General features: G+C 39.2%; 2 protein-coding genes across 4 annotated transcripts; one reads left to right on the plus strand and one right to left on the minus strand.

Annotated features, from left to right (window-relative positions):
• Window positions 1-241: 241 nt before the first annotated feature.
• LOC111141597 (molybdenum cofactor synthesis 3) lies at window positions 242-2,692 on the minus strand. Its single transcript, XM_022494265.1, has one exon. The coding sequence runs from the start codon at window positions 2,545-2,547 to the stop codon at window positions 1,171-1,173; it is 1,377 nt and encodes a 458-aa protein (XP_022349973.1). The 5' UTR covers window positions 2,548-2,692; the 3' UTR covers window positions 242-1,170.
• A 172-nt stretch (window positions 2,693-2,864) lies between these two features.
• Window positions 2,865-22,345, plus strand: LOC111141695 (dolichyl-phosphate mannosyltransferase subunit 1, catalytic). Of its 3 annotated transcripts, XM_022494458.1 has the most exons (10): window positions 2,870-3,030; window positions 5,873-5,972; window positions 10,739-10,772; window positions 12,316-12,392; window positions 12,478-12,503; window positions 14,775-14,870; window positions 17,336-17,404; window positions 19,218-19,332; window positions 20,223-20,430; window positions 20,592-22,345. In XM_022494458.1, exons 1-9 carry the CDS (start codon window positions 2,870-2,872, stop codon window positions 20,325-20,327), a joined length of 783 nt encoding a protein of 260 aa, XP_022350166.1. In that variant the 3' UTR covers window positions 20,328-20,430; window positions 20,592-22,345. The 3 variants fall into 3 exon arrangements, with proteins under 3 accessions (XP_022350165.1, XP_022350166.1, XP_022350167.1); XM_022494457.1 differs by lacking the exon at window positions 20,592-22,345 and having other exon boundaries at window positions 2,865-3,030; window positions 20,223-20,570; XM_022494459.1 differs by lacking the exon at window positions 17,336-17,404.
• The last annotated feature ends 507 nt before the right edge of the window (window positions 22,346-22,852 follow it).

Consider the following 22,852-nt stretch of genomic DNA (forward strand, 5'->3'; position numbering starts at 1 on the left):
CAGGACAAGGGATTCTGGAATCTGCTGTACACCATGTGCATGTGGTTGACAATACCATATTGTACACTTGAAGTTACTGAGAGGGGAAATAGTGTGTGTGTGTGTGTGTGTGTGTGTGCGTGTGTGTGTGTTGCCACCGAAGAGAATCAATGTAATCCACTGCATTAACCAAAGAGAAAAAAGCAGCACATAATAACGCAAAAAAAAAGCATTTGATGAATTCAACGAAAACTTAGCAAACTATAAAAGGAAGGAAATTTTCTTTAATCTGATAAAAGGCAATAGCTACAGTAAAGCAACAACAAGTCATATTGGTCAAATAGTCAGTTTTTCACCTGAGATTGTGAAGGAAATAACAATGCTCACTATGCCACTTTAATTCAGTACTATATTTGGTGTACTTGGCCAGTAAAGCAAGAAAAAAAAAGTAACAGATTGGGTAAGGAATAAAGGGCAGGAGAGGGCAGAAGTTTGGGACCTGGGCTTGAAGATTCCAAAGCAAGCCAAACCACGGTACACAGTGTGTACAAAACTAAGAATTTTTTAAATCAGCAATTTATAAGAGAAACTGACAGACTACAAAGGTGGTTTCCTTTATCTTACTAAATATCTCACTTTGATATTAATTCAAATATTTAATAGAATGACCCTTTCCCAGATAATTAAAATAATTTACATTTTAAACATTTCTGTGGAACATATTCTATCATTTGAAATTGAAGACCCAAACAATGTCTTGGCAAACAATATACTGACCTCAAGTATATCATCTGTGATCAATTCAGGGAGACTAAGTTTACTACAGCTTTCCAAGCATTAAAATAGACAATTTAAAGTATTTTTTGATTGGGGGAGGTGGGAAAAAAGCAGAACAGAGAAATGATCAGTCAAAACACAGAATCCTGTCACGTAACACTGTAATTCACATGTTCAAGGCATCTTCCAAGTGCTGGAAACACAAGACAGTTCTCAGAAACAGTATTACAACCCATTAAGAAGAAGAGCATCCAATGCATTATAACAAAAAAGCCCCTTACAAAAAGGGGTCCAATGTCAGTTTTTGGACAATCCCAGTCTCTCCCACACATTCCTAGAAAAACCGCAAATAAATGTATCTTTTGGGTAACATGGCAGTCCACATCTGCCTCAGGTCAGGATCTCCCATCCACCTCAGTACTGCGGAAATGTTCCATCGATTTTGGCAGCCCAGGCCATGAGGCCCCCCACAACATCCTGAAAGGTTGAAGATTCTAACTCCTGAACCGCCGTCAAGGACTGCAGGACCTTCACGGCTTTCTGGGAGTCATTGCCCAGTTTGCAAATCACATAAACTGGGAAAGCCGCCCCTTCCTGTGCGCCCTGCTTCCCTTCCCGGATTGCTTCTCCTAGGAGTTCTAAGCTCTCTGCATTCCTCCGTTCCAAATGTTTCAAAGGGATGTGTAAGGCATGAGGCAAACGACAGATGTCCACCTCCACTTGAGGCCTGACGTCCAGCAACAGGTGGGGGGAGCCTGAATCCAGAAGACGCTTATAGTCGGTGACCGAAACTCGCTCCTCTGGGCTCAGCAAGTGCAGAGCGCGGCACTTCTCAGTGGCTGAGGAGCCACAGAAGGCTTCGTAGTCCTGCAGGTCTGTCACAGTCGGCCGCTCGCCGCAAGCTGCACAATCAGGCCTGCGGCTCCGAAGCCGAATACAACGAAACTGTCCTCTGAGGGCATCAAAGATCAACAAGCTGCGACAGTAAGACGGACCCAGACCTGCTACGATCTTCAACACTTCCAACGCCTGCAAACAGCCCAGGACCCCGGTTACGACACCGAGCACCCCGCCATCCGCGCAGTTGGTCACCGTCTCCGCTGGAGGTGGTTGGGGGAATATGCAGCGATAGCAAGGCCCGCCGTCATAGTGGTACACTGTGATTTGGCCCTCAAAGCGCAGGGCGCTGGCCGACACGAGAGGTCGGCCGGCTAGCACACACGCGTCATTAACCAGGTAGCGAGTGGGCACGTTGTCAGAGCAGTCGGCCACCACGTCATAGCGGCGGATTAAGTCCAGCGCGGTGGCTGCCGTAAGCGCCTGAGCGTAGGGCACGCACTCCACCGCAGAATTGAGGCGACGCAGCGAGGCGGCGGCCGAGAAGACCTTGGCTTGCCCGGCCAACGCCTCGCCATGCAGCACCTGGCGGGCCAAATTGCTCACTTCCACTACGTCGTAGTCCACAAGGCCAAGGCGGCCCACGCCGGCCGCCGCCAGGTACTGCGCCAGCGGGCAGCCGAGCCCACCGCAGCCCACGATTAGCACGGACGCGGTGGCCAAGCGCAGCTGTCCGTGCACGCCCAGCTCAGGCAGCACTAGCTGCCGGCTATAACGCAAAATCTCATCTCGAGACAGGGCGGCCTTCGGCGGCAGGGGCGACACCGGAACCAGCCGCTCTGGCTCCTGCTCCGCCAAAAGAGCCGCCGCCAGCCTCTGCTTCAGAGAACTTAGCTCTTCCTCACGCCGGGCAACTTCAGCCCGCAAGGCGAGCACCTCCTGCCTGGAACCCATGGCGCCACTCTCGGAAGTTGTCTTAAAAGGCGTTTCCTTTTCCGGCTTAGCGTCCCCTAGCGACTGGAAGAAACTAAAAAATTTTTACGGAGCATGGGTAAAAGTGATAAGTAGACATGTACTTCCTGGAGAAACCCTCATATTCAACTTTAAGGAGTCATAGTTCCTGGATATTTCTAGGCACCACGAAGATAGCCTTAAGAGAACCAGAACCCAACCACAGGGCCTGTCCCCCCCTTCCCGAATTTGGTACGGTCCGACCCGTCCCCTTCTCGAGGCGCGTTGACGTCATTCCGTTTCCGGCGTCTCGCGCAGTTCCGCCATGGCCTCCGAGGAAGCGGGCGGTAGTCCTCGTAGGTCTCGGCGGGAGTCGGAGGGGCGCGCCCGGGGACAGGACAAGTATTCCGTGCTTTTGCCCACCTACAACGAGCGCGAGAACCTACCGCTCATCGTATGGCTGCTGGTGAAAAGCTTCTCCGAGAGGTAACGTGTCCGGCCGCCCTCACTGAGGAATGAGATGAGCTGGCTTAGCCGGCCTGGGTGTCGGCAGTTGGCTGCGCGAGGCGGCCCTGCGCCGCCTTTCTTGGGCTCTTGAGGGAAGACTTGGGGAGAGGGCCACCCTTGAAGAAAGCAGAAGCGGATACTTCTGGGATTCTCTCGGTGTCTTGTGTTTTCATTCCTGCCCTTGGATTTTGTGAGACATTCTCTTAATTGTACACCCCCACCACCTCTTCCCCCCCTTACCCCCCGCCCCCGGCTGTTTTTTTGTTTTGTTTTGTTTTGTTTTTTAAGTAGGGTTGGTCCCTCTCTCACTTGGACCGAGGTTGAAAGCTTGACCTCACTCCTACTTCTAGATGGTCAGGATGCGGCAGGAGCCGGGAGTCTCAATGAGCACGCTCACTCCCGCCCCCGTGCTGAGTGCTTATGTAAGCATGAGGTTTGATCTCTGTGGGTTAGAGAGCTGCTGCTGGGCCGGGCAACTTCGTTGGTCACTAGTGGATGTTTGATGTGATTGTTAGAAAGTAGGGCTTTTCGAGTTTGCGTTTGGAAGTGTTACACAATATTTTTTTTTAAGATTTCGGGATATCTTGGTGTCAGTACGAAGTTACTTGTTTTAGGGTTATACCAATGGGATCATGTATAGATCTCTGAAGATCTTTCCAGATCAACATATACCAACTTGGAAAATTATCTTTTTTAATTCGATAATATTCCATATGACTCTTACAATTTAACGAGCCGTGTCATCCCCGTGAACGCAGATTATTTCTGGAGCTTTTTTCGTTTTTCTTTTTTGACTTTTGCTTTACAGATGAAAACAGAGACTCTGTTCACCCCATGTTTTCCACGATTTAGAAGAGTGCTGGACACATAGTGAATGCTCCTTTGGAAGAATGTTGCAACAGACACGCTCGTACTTTTACTAGTGTACTGGGGATAAAGTCTTTAGGATGAAATTGCTGGGTCAACAGATGTGCTTAAAATTGACAGTTATTACCAAAATGCTAGGGGATGGCGGGATATATATATCTATATCTATATCTATATATAGATATAGATATAGATATAGATATATATGGTACCACCTTAGGACTGAGATTATCCCGTGAGTGCTTGTTTCCCCACCAACAAGCCAACCCGGGCTTTATTAAACTTACATTTTTGGAAATACTAATTGGTGAAAAACATTGCTGTTTTGACTATAATTCTTTGAATATCATCATGTGTGTGGCTCCTCACATTTTTTAAAAAATTTCTTTTTCCTCTTTTGTTTAGTTATCTTATTTTGGTTTCTGTAAGCACTTTCCACATGAGAGAAATTGTCATATGGTCGATCTTGTTTAGTTTGTCTTCTGAGTCTTAGATATTTTTTTTGCTTTAATCCGAGGGAAGCTTCAAGAAGGGAACAACGATTTTCTTTTCAGGCATAGTCGAATTAAAGGAACCTTAGCTGGATTCCTTTAAACTACCTTACCCTCAGGTGTTCTGGGCACATTGAAGTGAGAGAAAGTATAATTTGCTAATGAGTAACTTCATTTGTTTTTGAAGTATATCTTTCTCAGCATATCAGCTAGAATCAACATCTTACATATTTTGGCTTGTAAAGCAATTGCCAAAATTAAAGCACTGTGGGAAGCTGAAGTCTAGTGTTTCCTCTTAATAGATAGGCTGAGTTTAGCTTTCTTCCTAGTATGCCGGGGCTGACTCTTTTAAGCCTTTTACAATGGAATGTTTTTTTCCTTATATGTGTTTAGTTTAGGCAAAGAGGAAACAGTGTTGTAGGGGAATTTTGCTGTGCTTTCCTTTACTTTCCAATTAAGTTTCCCCAAAAAATTATAAAAAAAAAAAAAATCTAAAATGAGGTGGGGGAAAACATAGTGATAACATGTACAACCAAGTATTGTGTTGGCTTATTTTTACACTAGAGCAGTAACATGAAATTAATGGAGAGCCGATAGAAAGATGTTCACTTTGAAGCACATTGAAATCTTATGTAATTATCCGTGCTTTATGTATTTAATAGTGTGAAGAAATGGGTACAACTGTTTGAAATAGTGGTGTAAGAGATTATTTTGCCATTTTAAAGAGAGTGGAATTTTAAAGAGAGATGGAATGAACTCATATTTGTTTCTTATGTCATTTATATCTATTGGAATTAAATTTAAAAGAATATTCACTCAGCAACTCAGTCAACCTGAGATATCTTTTAAATGTACTTTTGAAATATTTTTTGTAACCAAGGTTTGATATTAAGGTCCTACAATTCCATTTCCAAAGTTGGTAAGTAAAATTTCGTAATATCCTATCATATAGAATATAGAATTGCTGTGATTGTTTTAAATTGAAGAGTATGGGGCGCCTGGGTGGCTCAGTGGGTTAAGTCTCTGCCTTCGGCTCAGGTCATGGTCTCAGGGTCCTGGGATCGAGCCCCGCATCGGGCTCTCTGCTCAGCGGAGAGCCTGCTTCCCTTCCTCTCTCTCTCTGCCTGCCTCTCTGCCTACTTGTGATCTCTGTCTGTCAAATAACTAAATAAAATCTTTAAAAAAAAAATAAAATAAAATAAATTGAAGAGTATGTTTTCTCTATGAGAATTTATTTTAACATCTCAGGACTTTATTACAGCATTTTTCGGCAACATGCTGAGTTTGGAGGTGAAGTACTAAATGACATTTATTTCATTTGGTAATTGAAGTTTCCTTTAGTGATTAATGTGACAATAAATTTCCACTTGTACTGGTGAGAAATTAGTAATTAAAAAAATTTTTTTTATTTTGAGAATACTGTCTCCAAACAATACAAACTTTAATTTTGTTTTTTATTTTAGTGGAATCAATTACGAAATTATAATCATAGATGATGGAAGCCCAGATGGAACAAGGGACATTGCCGAACAGTTGGAGAAGATCTATGGGTCAGACAAGATTGTAAGTCATGCGAACATTTTTCTGTCATATCACTTGTGTTTGTTTAGGGAAAAGAATGAGAAATGACAGTGCTTAAATTCAATCAATTTTTCTAGAAACTGAAATGATAAAAAGCATCTTACACACTTGAGATTCAGATGCATTTTCACTGTGCTTGAGGTTATACATGCCTTTGATACGTTGGATCAGTAGTAATTGTACATACAGCAAGGGGTTCCTGGGTTCAGTTGGTTAAGCCTTTGGCTCAGGTCATGATCCCAGGGTCCTGGGATCGAGCCCTGCATCGGCCTCCTTGCTCAATGGGAAGCCTGCTTCTCCCTCTCCCTCTGCCTGCGGCTCCCCCTGCTTCTGCACTCTCTCTCTCTCTCTCTCTCAAATAAATAAGATCTTAAAAAAAGAAAAGTAATTGTTAAGTTAATAGTTGGCCTTTGGATAAACTCTGTTTTTACAACTTACCCTGCAGATAAGTTCTCTTGAAGGGCAAAATTAAAGCATGTTCCTGAATTGACAAGGAATATTATGGAACTAGATTGCAATTAGTAATGTATGTTTTGATCTTTCGGCTTCCTTTTTTGCAAGTATAAAAGCTTATAGTTGGGTGGGCGATTGTTTTCATGGAAATTTTGGCATCTTTTTATTTTTCAGAGCACTTAGCATCTTTTGTTTAACCTGTAAAGCGGTCTTCTGGGAGGAGATTGACATTTGGAGTCTTACATTTTAGATTTTCCCACTGTACTTTGAAGGGTGTTGTTTTTCTACTGGAGTAACTTAGATGTAGAATTCATTTTATAATGGCTTTATAATTTTTATTTTTGATCACTGGTTTATTTTTATAATGGTTTATTTTGTAAATGTTTGAAAATACTTGTGAGCTCAACTTAGATAAATCTTGGGCCAAAAACATGCAGTTAAGTCCAGATTTAATTAGAAAACACATTCTAGGCATAGGGTATTTTTTAATATGTATAGACAAGAGTTTCTCAGTCTTGGCACCATTAACATTTGGGACCTAGTAATTCTTCACGGTGGGGGGATGGGGTTGGTTGGTGCAGGGGCGGGGGCAGTGTCCTGTATGTTAGAGGACATTTAGCATCATCCCTGGACTCTTGCCCACTAGATGCCATTTGCAGCCCTTCTCCCCAGAGTGACAACCAAAAATGTCTCTTGGTATCATCAAATGAGCCCTTGTGGGCAAAATTGTCCTCTCCTCCCAAAGAGAACTATCAATATAGACATTAAAAAAGTCTCTTGGAGAACCTTTATTGATATTTGCATTTTAAGAAAAGGTAATTAAGCATTAAGAAAAAAAAAAAAAAACTGTCACCGGGTACACACATTCTTCATTAATCCTGATAATGAAATAATTTCTATTCAGTTGGAGGAGATGGTGGTCAATAGAAGAGTTTAAGGGACATGTGTTATTCTTACACACATGGTGAATCTTTTCTGTGCTAGTAATTCTTTCCATATCACACATGGACAACTCACATGTCTGTCACACCTCCAGTTCTCTAAATATCTTGTGATACACAGGAGGAGATTAAAAATTGACAGATTTCCAACCTTCTAGCAGTGACTTCTGATGATGTCAGGTTCATTTTTTTTGGCCAGCAGCTCCTCAGTTTTTCTTACAGAGGTGAGCCAAGGCACTGAATCCCATTTGTTACTGTATAGACTACTCTGAGTTATGTGTTGTTATTGAATCTGGGAATATCAACCTGACAATATTTTGAACACCTTTGTCATAGAACTTGATTCAACCTTGAGATATAATTGATTGATATTAGAATATGTCTATTAAATTGACCTTTTCAAATTCTAAAACTACGTGACCCAATAAAATTCAAAATAATGAGAAAAAAATTATATTCACTGTTATGATTTTCCTGTATTACCTGGGAAGTTCCCTGTTCCTTCATTAGTTTATGACCTTTAAATCATTTAAAATAGAAAATTACCCATCTCCCCAACCCTGACAATATCAGGCCATGCCTTGGATAGCACTTACTTGCTTTGAAGTGATGTGTGTGGTTTGTTGGGATAGAAGATGGAGACAAATTATTACTGAAGTTATTTTACAATATCTGGAAATATTCACAGATGCTTTGTTTGCTAGTCTTTCAAAGTGGCTGAAATGAATGTTTCAAAAAATGAAGTTTTTTTCTTTAAACTGTGAGGAAACGAGAGTTTAAGGCACTTTCCAAGGTTACACAGCTAACAAACAGCGGAGGTGGGGCTGAAGAACAATTGGAGGCACGTATCCTGAGCTGTTAACCATGCTTATAGGGTAGAGGGATGGGAGATGGGGCTTCAGCCTTTCCATTTTGAGTGCTTCTGTTACGTTTGATGTATGCCGTCTGTTTCAGCCTCCCAACTAGAGATTAGTTTAAGTCACCTATGTTATTTCATAGGTTAGTCTTTTTACAGATTGTTCTTTTAATAAAATGTAATGCATGTTCATTACTTTAAAAACATCTAATATAACTGTAGGATTGAAAGATTTGACTACTTTAAGAATATCGTTTATCCCTAAGTACCAAAATATTACATCTAACAAAAAGATCAGTACCCTGGGGCACCTGGGTGGCTCAGTTGTTTAAGCGTCTGCCTTCAGCTCAGTTATGACCCCGGGGACCTGGGGTTGAGCCCTGCCTCTCGCTCCCTGCTCAGTAGGGAGCCTGCTTTTCCCTCTCCCTCTGTTGCTCCCCCTGCTTGTACGTTCTTTCTCTCTCTCTAATAAATAGAATCTTAAAAAAAAAAAAAAAATCAGTACCCTAATCAAATGTACGAAAACATAATTCTCAGGACTCCTGGGTGGCTCAGTTGGTTAAGCATCTGCTTTCAGCTTGGGTCATAGCCTCAGGGTCCTGGGATAGATCTCACATTGGGCTCTCCACTCAGAGGGGATCTGCTTCTCTCCCCCCCCCCCCCCCCGCCACTTGTATTTTCTCTTGCTCTTTCTCAAATAAATAAAATCTTATAAAAAAACATAATTCACAACTATAAATGGCCAAAAATTAAAAAAATAAAATGGAAAAAAACATGAGCCTTGCATTTCAGTGAAAAAGTTGCTGATAAAACTGACGTTGCCTTTGTGGTCCCCCTCCAAGTTCCTTTTCCAGGGGACACCCCAGTCTGGCAGCTTGGTGTGGCTTGCTTCAGACCTTTGTGCATGCCTGTGTATGTGTCTATGTGTCAAACTAGGCAATGTGGCATTCTTTGTTTTTCATCATAAATGCAATCTCCGTGTATCATTCTGTTTAATTGTAGCCAAGAGATCTTTTATTGCTAAATTATCTCATTCTTTTAACTGTTCCATAGTACTCTATCATGCAGCATGGTTTATATTTTATAAAAACTTTAGAAAAGAAGATTTTTCCAACTGAAACATAGGATTATAGAAAAACTAAGGTGAAGTTTAAAGGATTTGTTTTTTTAGAGCAGATACCAGGTCAGTATTTTGTCAGTAATCATTAGTGACAAAAATAAAACCTGATATATCTTGTTTGTTTTTGTCCAGTGAATTATAATTAGTATACATGATTGATTAAATGTCTAGTTTTCTTCTATATAAAAGTTCATTGAGCAGGAATGCATTTTATCTTTGTTCCTCCCCAAGACCTACAGCAGTTCACATGAAGTTTAAAAAAAAAAAAAAAAAAAGAGGTAGTCTATCCTGGTTGAATTAAACTGAAAATTAAACTTCAAGAGATTTACACTGGAAAATGTGGAAGGGGTGTAGATAGGCTTGGTAGTGAGTCGAGTCCATATGAGCCCCATACCTCAGAAACTTAGAGTCAAAATCTTGGCATTCTACTTTTTTCAAAAATCTCCATACGAAAGAAAAAAAGCTAAACCTGAAGTCAAGTTTTATATATGAAGGAAAAAAAAGGGTAGAAAGGCTAAATGATCGACTAAAAGTAAGAAGAGAAAAAAAAATTTTATTGTTAGGCTTGTAACCCTAAAATCATGTCATTGGGCCAGTAGAGAATGTAATGAGGTCTTCCAAGCATAAAGTCAGGATAAGTTCACGGAGTGATATCAGCATTTAAAATCAGACAAGGAATCCAGAGAAAGAAGCATGCATACCTTTTCAGCCACTGCGATTCAACTTTTGGGATGCTAATTACAGAAATGACAGGCCCATATATACAAAAGGATATATGTACAAGTATCTTTATTGTAGCAATATTTGTAACGGCACATACCTGCAACTAACCTGAATCCCTTAACTAATGTATGACCATATATTGTCTGACTTGTAACAGTAAGCCTGTATTATTTTTGTGACTGAAAAAAATAAAAAGCCGGGGGTGGGGGGGGTGGATCAAGAATGTAAATAAATAATAAAATCACAAAAGGGATTGAGAAAACAGATAAGGCTATCAAATACACAAAGGTATAGGATAAGTGAGTTAAATCCTCGGTTTTCTTAGGAGAAGGAATCAACAGCTATTGTTCAAAATGATAAAGTAATAGATATAACATTGTTTACTTACTGTTTTCTGGTGAATAGCACCAGGAAAAAAAAATGCTTAAAATTTGACCTGCAGAGTTGGGTTAAAAGAATATTGTTTTTCCAACTTACTAAGCTATTTGATTTGTTAGCAAACACTTTTTTACCGTGGCAAAAAATGTTAAACATACTCTGCTTTAAGGTCTAATAAATGCAGCTATATTTTTGTTAAAAGAAGTAGACATTTATTAAAATTTTTATTAGATTATTTTTAGTATTTGTGTTAAAATGCTGTTTCTTATTCTTGCAGCTTCTAAGACCACGGGAGAAAAAGTTGGGCCTGGGTAAGTAGAACCTTTTGACCCTCATACTTGCTTCTCGCCTTGGTAAGCTTACCCAGTGTGTATTTTCCGAATTTGGACGAAGGCCGAAATACAGTGACCTCTGATGGTTTTTAATGATCTTAATGATGTGTATATGGTTTAACTTGAGTTGCACGTATCAGTCAGGGTCCACTTGGGAAAACAGAAACCACTGTCAGCCTTTCAGTGTAGGGAATTTAATACTAAGAATCTGGTTACACAGGTGAAGGAATGCTAAGAGGCCAAATGGAATGCAACAGTGAGGCCACTCAAACTGGTAATGGCCAGAGGTTGCTACCACCCCTAGAATGGAGCAACAGTAGGAGGAGATTGTGTTTTGGAGCCCGGGAACCCAGGCTATTTAGAAGGGGCTGGAAGGATGAAGTAGGGGATACGTGGCAGGAGCTAGAGCCATGGAGGATACCCAGTCAGTGCTGGGAGGCAGAGTAGGAGGGGGGACACATAGTTTTCCTTTTCTCTCTCCTGGAAACTATCCCTCCTGCCTCCCGAAGCTATCTGACCGCCAGTTGAGGAGAGTACGTGGGAACTATAGTTCCATGCAATGTAGAACAGGGTAGAGCAGGGCCAGAGAAGGGATCTGAGGGCAAATGTTTTGGACCAGCATGCTGTGTTAGCTATAAATCTTTGAACATTTCTTTATAAGTAGTAAAAAGTTACTCTTTAATTTTAAAAAAGAAAACTTTTCTAGCTTTTAAAATCTTAGATGAACTTAATCATTCTGAAATGAGTATCTTAGTACCTTTATTTCTGGGCTGGTTACAGTTGCTTAGATTAAGAAGTAGTATAATTTTACTGAAAAATTGGGAGAGCATGGAGGAAGCACAGTTCTTAAAAATTTGAATATTTGCTGCTGTCTTGAAGACCATTTCTCTGGCATCATCTAGTGTTCTGAGTATCTGAACCCAGAGGTTCTTTGAGATTGAAATCATGGAAACTGCCATGAAAGCAATCAGGAACTCCTGACGAGTCCGTGGAAATCCAAAAAGCTGTGATCCTCACTCTTTAGCAAAAGAAGTTAGACGAGTTCACCATTGCTAATAAGATACTGTGGGGGTTTGGAACTAGGGAATGTGGGACTCCCCAAATCACCACTTACCCTTACCTGTCAGGTCCCTGGGGGACTTTTAGGCATGAAGGGAGCTAAGTAATTGCTGGCTGTGTCTTTGACCCCAAATACCAGATCCCTCTAGTATACTAAGCTTACAGTGGAGACTACACTCAGGATAGCTTTTGTGGAAATGGGCCAGGAGTGATGGGAAGAGCAGAAGCAGGGAAACACTTTTAGGTAGAGAGCTGAGCTTCAGAATGTGGTGCCTGGGACTAAGGTGAAGTGGCAGATGAAAGAATGGAATGGAGAGATGTTTTTGACTGAGAATAAATAGGATTTAATTATAGGTTAGTATCACCTTTAAGGAACTGATGTATGCTTTCCAGGTGCTTAATTTCACATGTATATGTAAGCATTTCTGATGGTTTTCTTTAGTGGATATATTTTCATTTTCAGGAACTGCATATATTCATGGAATGAAACATGCCACAGGAAACTACATCATCATTATGGATGCTGATCTCTCACACCATGTAAGTGGTATCTTTCTTTCTTTGGCTATTCGTGGTAGTCTAAGCCTATTATACTGACTTAATGTTTATTTTTTCTAAATTTCAGCCAAAATTTATTCCTGAATTCATTAGGTAGGTATTTTTAATATTTGAAAGAATTGTGATTCAAATCATTTATCTTACTTTAATATTTGACTTATTTTCATTTTTTACTAATTAAAAATGCACACGCTATGTTAAGTTTGCTGCCAGAAATGAAACCAACATACAAATCTGAGCCTCATGGCTATAGATTCATGGCTAAATTATGTATTTTAGGGACTCTAAATTCTCCCAGACCACAGGAAAAGATGGAAGGTGACTTCCATGTTAATGGAATTAAGCCCTACATCATAAGGGTAAAACACCATGAACAAGTAGGGTTTATTCCAAGAATGCCAGAATGGTTCATCCTCAGGAAATCATCCACATAATTTATTATGTTAGCAAAGAAAGCAGCATGATTAAGTCTGTAGGTGCTTAAAGGTATTTGATAAACTGTACTAGCCACTTCTAATAAAACTTGAAAACAGAAATAAAAAGAAACCATTTAAATTTGATAAAGACAATCCAGTCCTAAGACAGACATCTTACTAAATGGTGAAATGTTGAATCATTAATAAACGCATTGAGGCAGGCATGCCAGCTGTCATTATATGTGGATATTTTAAGTGATGTAAGAACAAGAATTTAGTATGAATATTAAGGATACAAAGTGGTATTTATTTGCAGGCAATATGGTTGTATTCTTAGAAAATCTAAGGGCACCTGATGGCTCAGTTGTTAAGTGTGTGCCTTCGGCTCAGGTCATAATCCCAGTGTCCTGGGATCGAGTCCCACATCGGGCTCCTTGCTCAGCATGGAGTCTGCTTCTCCCTCTCCCTCTGCCCCTCCCCTTGCTGATGCTTACTCTTTCTTGCTCTCTCTCTCTCAAATAAATAAAACCTTAAAAAAAAAAAAAAAGGAATCCAAGACAACATGAAACCTCTCAGAATAAGAATTTGGAAACTATTTTCAGTGTAAGCTAAATATACTAAAACAGAATTAGATAATGTTACTCTCCTCTTTTGATTACTTCAGTGAGTTGTCATTAAAGAGAAACTTTAAAAAGAAACTTTTCCTTGCCCCTCAAACAGCTACGTGATCTGGCCCTTGCGTCCCTTTCTGAGCTCGTCTTGTGCCCCTCCTCTCCACCCCCTCTGCGGCAGGCATGCTCCTTCCATTTCTGTGTCACACGGAGCACTGTGTTCTTTGCCTAAAATGCTCTTTCCCTGCTCCTTAATAGCTAGCTATTCTCATCCTTTGATCTCTGCGTAAGATCGCCTCAGAGATATCTTTCTGCTTATATATCTAATTCCCAAGAGCCCCTTTGACCTGAGAAGGAAATGGAACCAGGGGAATAAAAAATGGCGAAAGCTAGAAACAAGCCCTATGTAGAAGAAAGACCAATGGCTGTGAAGCCCGAGGGAAGACGCCCTGGGATGTTGGCAGGGAAACACAAAGTGAAATAATTGTGGCAGTATTTTATTACTCATTATTTTGTCATGATTACAAACTTAAAGAGCAACACATCTAGCGTGGATAAGATGGCGGGAAGTGGACACACCCAAATATTGCTGGAGAAGTGTGAGTTGCTACAACCTTCTTGGAAAGTAATTTCTGGTGATACCTGTTCAAAATACTTGTAAGCTTTGTTTTAGCAATTCTCTTATGTTCCACTTGGGTTGTATAAGCACCAGGATGTAAGTTTATAAGAACGTTGTCATACTGTTCATTGTGGTTGTGGTGTTGGGGGTTGGGAGACCCACCATGAAAACAACCATACAAGTATACGGGTCCAGTGTTCCATGGGAAATTTTTGCAGCTATTAGAAAAAAATGGGGAAATTCTCTGTTGACCTCCAGGGATGTCCATGATTCCATTATGTATATCATTAACTGACAAAAGGCAAGTTGCAGAGTATACTTTTTTGGTTTCTAATTTTGTTAAAGCAACCGAAATCCCTGGGGCTTTGTCTATATTTTTCTGCAAAGAGAAAGGTCTGGAGGGTTACCAGGCTGTTGTAGCACTGTTTACTTATTAATAGGGCCAAGAACAGAATGGAGGGGGATTACATTTTAGGATGGTTTCACATGGTACCATCAGCAAGTACTACTATTTTTTAGTTTTAGAAATTAATAAAGGAAAAATACCAGGTCTGAAAATCTTACATTGAAAGATTTTTCGGTGGTATAGTTCATCTGTTTTCTTGGCATTGTTTTTCCTATGCAAATCTTAAAAGTTTATTTTGTGTAGCTCGTGAAAATAAATATTGAAAGCTCAATAGCTTTTTCTAATTGACAGCTAATTTTTTTTTTTCTTCAGGAAGCAGAAGGAGGGTAATTTTGACATTGTCTCTGGAACTCGCTACAAAGGAAATGGAGGTGTATATGGCTGGGATTTGAAAAGAAAAATAATCAGGTATAGACATGTGCTGCAGTTTCTCTAGTCTTTATTGTACCTACTGGGAGTGTGGTTATGACAGGTATTTGAATTACTCACCATGCTGCCTTGGCATTTCTGGGATCGGATTGTTAACTTCCAGTATATACTCCCAGATAGCTCCTTGTGTCCAAATTTTCCTATGATTAAAGTATTTTATTTTGAATATTTGTCACTAAGGAAAAATCAGCATAGGCCTTTGAACCTTTGTTAGAAATGGTCTAATTCAGCAAAATTGATTCTGTACCTTCAGCTTTAAGTGAACTATTCATCTGTATTTGGGGACTGAGTAGTCTTGTGTACACACACACACACACACACACACACACAAAAGAGAGAGGGTCCATAATCAAGGATAGGGAGGGAGAATCCGCTTCTTGATTGGAAGACTCACAATGAATTTCTGACCTTATTTAATCTCTATCACCTTTTTGTGGTGGTTGAGAAGATAAAATCTATAAGGGATCTATGTAGCTTCCTGCTTAATATATGTCAGCATACAGATGTAAAGGTATGCCTTTACTAATATTTACTAAATATTTACTGATATTAGTGTTTTTTATGAACCTTTTCATTCCTATTGAAGATTTTGTTAAGTTAATCACAGTTCTGCCTCTTAACTGTGGAACCTTGGGAAAGTCATTTAAGACCTGTAAGAGCCTCAATGTTCGGTGAAATGAAAGGGGTTGGATAAACAGTGGTTTTTAATCCTGCCGAATATTGGAATCACGTAGAGAGAAAATCGTACACTACTCTTCCCTGTCATTTTCCCTTTCTCGTGTGCGCACACACACTGTAGACCGTGCAAATGGATCTCCAGGGGTGGTGCAGAACCATCGGTATTTTTCACAGGCTCTCCAGAGAATTCTGTTGTGCAGCCAGTGTTGAGAACAACGACTGAGTAATCTCTCAGGGCCTCTGAATTTGGTCATCACAGCACCCACTTTAAAATTAAGGAGTCCCAAGTTGTATTGAGGTGTGTTTGTCATTAGTTGTTAATGTCTGCATTGACTGAAATATATACTCCTGAGAAAGATAATCACTCGCCCATGGACTCATTTGTATGAACTCGAATTTTAATCCAAGCCCATCTGACTCTTACTGCATTTTAGTTTAAAAACCCCAATTTAGAGATACATTCACTGATTTGAGGTACAAATGTGTATGTATACATACACATATATACATACATATACGCTCACTTTCCTTTGATTAAACCCATTTTGAGAGGTAAACTATGTCCTAGAATTTTGTTATTGGAAGCAATTTGAAAGGGAAAATGTTTTTGTAAGCTATTATCCCAGCTATAGCCCTAACCATGTTATCTGTGTAAAAATAATCTTTCCTAGGGAGGGCCTTGGTAGTTACCTTGGCTTCGGAGAAAAACTGTTCTTTCCAGACTGCCTCAGAAAACTTTTTTTTTCCTCAATCGGAGCTCACTAAAATAGCTGTAATACAAAAGTCACTTTTTTCCAAGGGCACTTCAGATCTTTTTGAAATGTTAATCATTGGTATTAGTAATAGCTTGAAACTGATACTTAGTTTTGTTTGAAGCACATACCTTATCATTGTTAGGGCCAGGATGTCTCTGCTAAAATTTATTTGTTAAAATACTTTACCCTCAAATTGTTGGTATTTGGAGGTGGGGCCTTTGGGAGGTAATTAAATTTAGTGACCATGGGGCACTCATGGTGGAATTAGTGCCCTTTCCAGAAGAGACCGGAGGGCTTGGCTTTCGTTGCCCTGTTCTGTGAGAGCACACAGCAGGAAGGCAGCCCTCTACACCAAGAAGGGGGTTCTCACCAGGAACCACGTCTGCTGCACCTTGATCTTGGACTTCTCAGCCTTCAGAACTGGGAGAAATAAATCATTTAAGCCACGCAGTCTGTGGTATTTAGTTACAGCGGCCCAAGTAGAAAGAAACAGTTTCAAAATGAACATTTTGTTCAATTTCCAGAGATTGCCAAAAACCAAAACTCTTGCCTACTTGCATACCTTCTTTTAAAAAAAAGTGCCATTATTATGCAGACTGACCTGTTGCCTGATTGAAACCCATGATCCCTTGTGCTTATTAGGATCTGAAAAGGAAACTCCAAATCCCTGATTCCTTTTGCTTTCTGAGAGATGGTCATAATTCTAAATGAGGACTGGTAGCAAATATGCAAATTGAATGAAAAATCCATTATCTTTCTTACCTAAAGTTTAGAAGAATGATTGTTTTATAGGTCCTCGCTAACTGTCACATTCAGAGAATAAAAGTCCCCATTTCCTCAAAAATGAGAATATCAGATCCTTTACTAACTAAAATTTCTATAAAATTGACGTGTTTGTAAAACAGTGTTGCATTTATGGAATTAGTGTAACGGTTTTAGCACTCTGACCCTGGTTGTGTTTCTGTTGTTTAGAAAATATATAAAGAAAATCTAATTGTTTTATTTAAACAGCCGCGGGGCCAATTTTATAACTCAGATTTTGCTCAGACCAGGAGCATCGGATTTAACAGGAAGTTTCAGGTACAGTAAAAACTGTAATTTTATATTTTCTGTTATTAACTTCTTATCTGAATTTTTTAGTATACAATGACTTATTTTTAAGAAATGCTTTTAATTTCTACTACATTTTTGTTCCAGAACATACAAAGATAGACTTAAATTCCTTAAAAGTTGCTAATGAGGAACGCCTGTGTGGTTCAGTCGATTAAGCCACTACCTTAGGCTCAGGTCATGATCCTGGGGTCCTGGGATTGAGTCTACCTCAGGCTCCTTGCTCAGTGGGGAACCTGCTTTTCCCTCTGCTTCTGGCTGCCACTCTGCCTGCTTGTGCTCTCTCTCTGATAAATAAGTAAAATCTTTAAGAAATTGCTAATGAGGCCTGAGCATTTTTTTTTTTTTTTTAAGATTTTATTTATTTATTTGACAGAGCTCACAAGTATGCGGAGAGGCAGGCAGAGTGGTGGGGGGGAAGCAGGCTCCCCACTGATAAGAGAGCCCAATGCGGGGCTTGATCCCAGGACCCTGGGATCATGACCTGAGCCGGGAAGGCAGAGGCTTAACCCACTGAGCCACCCAGGCGCCCCAAGTCCTGAGCATCTTCTTAAGGGAAATGTACTTTCTAAGGGGCATCAAAGGTAGGGCTTAGGTTAGTGTGCTTGTTAATATTCACATTGGTGCTCAGCCCCTAGTGGGGGCTTTAGGGAGCCAAGGTGGCTGCTTAATCCACTTCTTATTCAGAACATTGCTATCTATCATTGGTGATCACAGGCTCCAAAGAACAGAACTTCTTCCAGCAACTTTCTGCAATTCATATGAATATTGTTGCTCTGTCCACAGAAAAACTTAAAATAATTAATGGTTAGGGTGTTTGCAGTTACCTTGCTCTCTGTATTTTTAATTAAAAAAAATATTATTTAATTAGAACAAAGCCTTCTTCCAGGTTGGGGGAAGGGTAATTTTTGTTGGTTTTGGCGGGTGATATTTTTAATTTTAGTCTTGCTATAGAAGATGAACTGTTTTGTATGACCATGTATTACTTGGCATTTGCTTTTTTCCATTAAATAATGTTAATTCTTTGGTCCTTTGTCAGAATTGACACACAAAGTTAAGACAGGAATCTAGGCATTGCAGGATTGAGGCCATCGTGGTAGGATACAGCTACCACCAATTGAGGTCACAGTTAGAGACCTGCAGTGGGCAGATGCACAGGCCAAACATGGAGCACATCGGATTCCCAAAGTAAGAGACAGGAGCTGGGAAGTCCTGTGGATGAACCCAGTCACTTTCTTCAGGAGCTCCCCGTTAAGTCCCCTAAAGGGACTGTGTTTATCTCAGGGAATTTATTTAGTACATCTTGGGAAATAGAAGCTGCTCAGACATTTATGAGGAAACACTTGTTAATTACTGGGTTTGCTCTTGTCATCTACTTTATATTGATTAATCATCGTCTGTCAACTCTATTGTTGGAATATTTGGAATGGTTTCTCTTCATTCAACTTTAATTTTAAGAAAATTTAAAAGCTTAAAATGGTGGTTCTACTTCAGATGACTCGCTTTATCCTATTTTTATAATTTGTGGTAGTATGGTAAGGAAATAATTCCCTAAAAGATACTAAGAATTCATTTTCAAAATTATTCTAAATTATTTACCAAAGATTGCATGACCATTCCGGTTCAGGACAAGTGTATCCTAATCGTAAGCTGTGACAGTTTTTCTGCATACAAACAGCTAGTGAAAAGTTGTAGGTTTTATAAATACCAGTGGACTTTCATAAAGGGTACATGTAGCAAGTGTATTTATCTAGGTGTTCATATGTATTTTACTTTCTCACAGGTTATACCGAAAAGAAGTTCTACAGAAATTAATAGAAAAATGTGTTTCTAAAGGCTATGTGTTCCAGATGGAGATGATTGTTCGGGCAAGACAGTTGAATTATACTATTGGCGAGGTAGGCAAACTGCTGGTAAATAGAATGCCGTATCCCTTGTAAGGAAACAATAGGTTTAGACTATAATAAAAAGTTTAACTTGCACAACTACTAAATAAATGTGGGAGGCTTCTAGTTGTTTGGAATGTCCATGCACTAAAGGGTAAAAATTCACTTTCGAATTAACTACGTTGACCCTACCAGGATTTAAAACATTAATAGAAGGCATCATTCCCTTTTAAAGAATTAAAAGTTACTGGTAGGTTCTGCATCTTGCCCTTTCTTCTGACCACTCAGCACTGTGGGATGAGTGTGTTTGCTCCTTTTCCTCTTTCCATAGCCAAGAACCACTCTAATGATGAATCTGTTTGCCATTTTCCATGAAGAGGACAGGAGTTAATGGGGTGGAAGGCGGTCAGTAATACATACAGCAGGCTGTTGAGCTCTTAGGAAAGGCTCTCCTCCTTTAACACTGGTGTTCCTCCTCATAGCAAGAAAATAATTAGAATGCCATGTCTCCATGGAAGTGTCAAGATTTTTAATTTAACACTAAAACATAGTAACAGATAAATTGAATGGACTACTGAAAAAATTGAGTGAAAGGCTTTTACTTTGGAGTATAAATTTTTTTCTTGAAATTCTGGTTGAAACAGGTCAGCAGCTTAATATTCAGGACCATTACTTTTCAAATGGTTTTAGATTTGGTTCATTTGACCTTTTTATAGGTAACGAAATGTTCAAAGATTTGGACGTACAGTTGCTATAACAACAACTATATATAACGCATAACTTCTGAACTTACTTGAAGGGCTATCATAAGACAGAGCTTGTTTGTACTGTATTGGTGTATGCTTGCTAACTTCCTTTTTAATATTTTTGAAGACTGACTTAACTTGTGTTTTTTTAACCAGGTTCCAATATCATTTGTGGATCGTGTTTATGGTGAATCCAAGTTGGGAGGAAATGAAATAGTCTCTTTCTTGAAAGGATTATTGACCCTCTTTGCTACTACATAAAAGAAAGTTACTCACTATACTTATCATGTTGATTTCATTTAAACATAAAAGAAGCCTGGTTGCTGATTTTTATAAAATGTACTCTTAGAGCATAAATCATAAGGTAAGGTAAATTTCATACAAATCTTTTTTCTGAGGAAACTCCATTTTGTATGTCAAATGAAATTAGAAAATGAGCAGTGTTCTCAATTTTCATTTTGATTTTGCTATATTAAGACTTGTAAATAAATGTACATGGGGTTTTTTTTGTTTTTTGTTTTTCAGAAAATATTGCTGCTTTCATTAGAGTATGTGCAGAATTTTGTACATAGGGGAAGATTTTGAAGTATATAAAGAACTGGACTCATAGCTCTTTGTAATAGATGTCAGAAGCAAGAAGAATGTTAATTTATTCATGAAATATATATGGCTATTTCTGTATTAATGAATAAGTAGACACCTCTGCCCCTTCTTCAAAAATGTATCTCAGATTTCTTAAACTAGATAAAATATGTTTAGGTCATGAATTTAGAGTTGGGCTGTTTGTAGCTCTTGAATTGATGAAGCATTTCATCTGTCACAGCAAGTCTGTTTCACATACTGTGAATTAGAAACTTGACATCTCTTGATTGCATAGCTACTATTTTTTCTATCCTGAGCAATAACTTCTATCAGTAAGAAAAAAATACTGATGACATTAAGGCATCAGTATTTTGATGACTTCGAGACTTAGTTGCTATAGTAATTTTTAAACCTCTTGCTAAGCTGTAAGTGTTCCGCTGGTTAAAATGCTCCTTAAGTTTAAGCTGTTCATGAAAGCCAGCACAAATGTTCTGTTTACCTACCTTCTCTAACCTAAGTGTTTCAAAAAAATAAATAAATAAAATAAATTTCTGACTGTAGCATAGCTTATGGAGCTGGTAGTACCTTTTAAATTTGGGGGAAGGCATATTTTGAGCAAATAAGCTTAAGTTTAAGTTGATTGTCCTTTGCAAGTAAAAGGAAGAGACCCCTCTAAGTTATTTAATAAGCATATTTATTGAACAGTATTCTTAATTAAATTTTCCTGGCTTAATTTGGATGCTAAAGAAATTTAAAATCTGCTTTTTCCCTTGCATTTCTAACAGATCCTACCAGAAATTAATACCAGACTATAAAACCTTTGGTGTCATTTTGAACATTACCTGCTCCCATAGTTGAATCCATAGGACACATTCCAATAAGGACCTCTACTATTCTGTTTCCCTTTTACAGAGCTGTGTAGCCAGCCAGCACACCAGGGACCCACCTTCCTGGGGGAAATGACTTCTTTCATCATTAATAGTAACTAGAAAAATTCATCACTGTTTGATGTAGAATTACCTAACGTAATAGAAATATAATACCCTTTTTTTGTTGTTGAGTGTTTAGATTCTCTTCTACTTCATCTAAACCCAAAGTTTTTATTGTGGAGTATGTGGAGCAGAGATTAAGTAAGTACCTCAGAGAACTCACTATAAGTATTGCCTTCTCAAACCCCAGGAGAGTAGATAGCTATCTTTTGCCTTTTTAATCTTTTTGATTCTTAATTCCAGTCACAACACTGTCACTACTGGAATTTATAGTAGAGAAAACATTTGAACAGCAAGACATTCATCATGTAGCAGTTATTTAGAAAAGAATCTGAACTATTTAGATGGTATTTTTTTAGTAAATCTAATAATTTAAGCACTAAAAATCTTAAAACATTTATATGTGAACCTAGCATCTCTCTTTAATTTTTAAATTAGGTCAAGGATGAAATCCAGATGTTTTCCCTTTGTATTTATTTGTATTACCACTCTATGAAATCTAAGTATATCTAAGGACAACTGAACTTGTGATAAATTTTGCTTATTTCATAGTTGCTTTTGCCTGTCTTCTGTAACATGTAATTAGATTCTTCATCTTTGTTTCTCTAAATCAAATGCTTTGGTGCCACCACCACCCCCCCCCCTTTTTTTTAACTTCTCCAGTTCTTGTTTCCCCTTGAAATACTGATTTGGCTTTCAGAAATTAATGAAATTCTGTGTTGGATGAAATGGCTTGTTTAACCTGCTAACTGAAGTCTTCACTGAGCTATGTGTAACCACAACTAGTACTACTTTCAATTACATCCGAATCTTTGGGGATGTTAAGTATGATTTGAAACTATTTTAACTTGAAATTTAGAGAAACAGCCAAAGATCAGTTATTCACAGAGCACACACTTTAGGAAAACAGGCTTGGTTAATCCTTCCTGATGGTGTTCATGACTCTTCAGTATGTTTAGCTAATGACATACTCTCAGATGCACTCTACTCCAAAAGGTGGATTCAGAAACGAGGTAATGTGTTGGTTGGGATTGACCTAAGTTTGCACAGACTGTCCATGTGCTAGCTTGTGCTGTCCAGATTGTGGTACCACTAGAAGTGCCCCTGGGACCACAGTTGAAGTGTAGTTTTTGAGCATCTTGTGGAGGCCCATCAGCAACATCATTTCTCATCTTTCGGCTTCACGAGTCCGGTGGCCCCACACGCTAGGGTTCC

The sequence above is a fragment of the Enhydra lutris genome, unplaced genomic scaffold, assembly GCF_002288905.1.
Source record: "Enhydra lutris kenyoni isolate GAN:26980312 unplaced genomic scaffold, ASM228890v2 scaffoldscaffold6, whole genome shotgun sequence".
In the NCBI taxonomy this organism is placed as follows: domain Eukaryota; kingdom Metazoa; phylum Chordata; class Mammalia; order Carnivora; family Mustelidae; genus Enhydra; species Enhydra lutris.

Coding starts and splice junctions, on each gene's coding strand:
- LOC111141597 (XM_022494265.1), bottom strand. CDS start 2,547: ATGGGTTCCAGGCAGGAGGTGCTCGCCTTGCGGGCTGAAGTTGCCCGG.
- LOC111141695 (XM_022494457.1), top strand. CDS start 2,870: ATGGCCTCCGAGGAAGCGGGCGGTAGTCCTCGTAGGTCTCGGCGGGAG. Junction 3,031..5,872: donor GTGAAAAGCTTCTCCGAGAG/GTAACGTGTCCG, acceptor TTTTTATTTTAG/TGGAATCAATTACGAAATTA. Junction 17,405..19,217: donor GATTTAACAGGAAGTTTCAG/GTACAGTAAAAA, acceptor ACTTTCTCACAG/GTTATACCGAAAAGAAGTTC.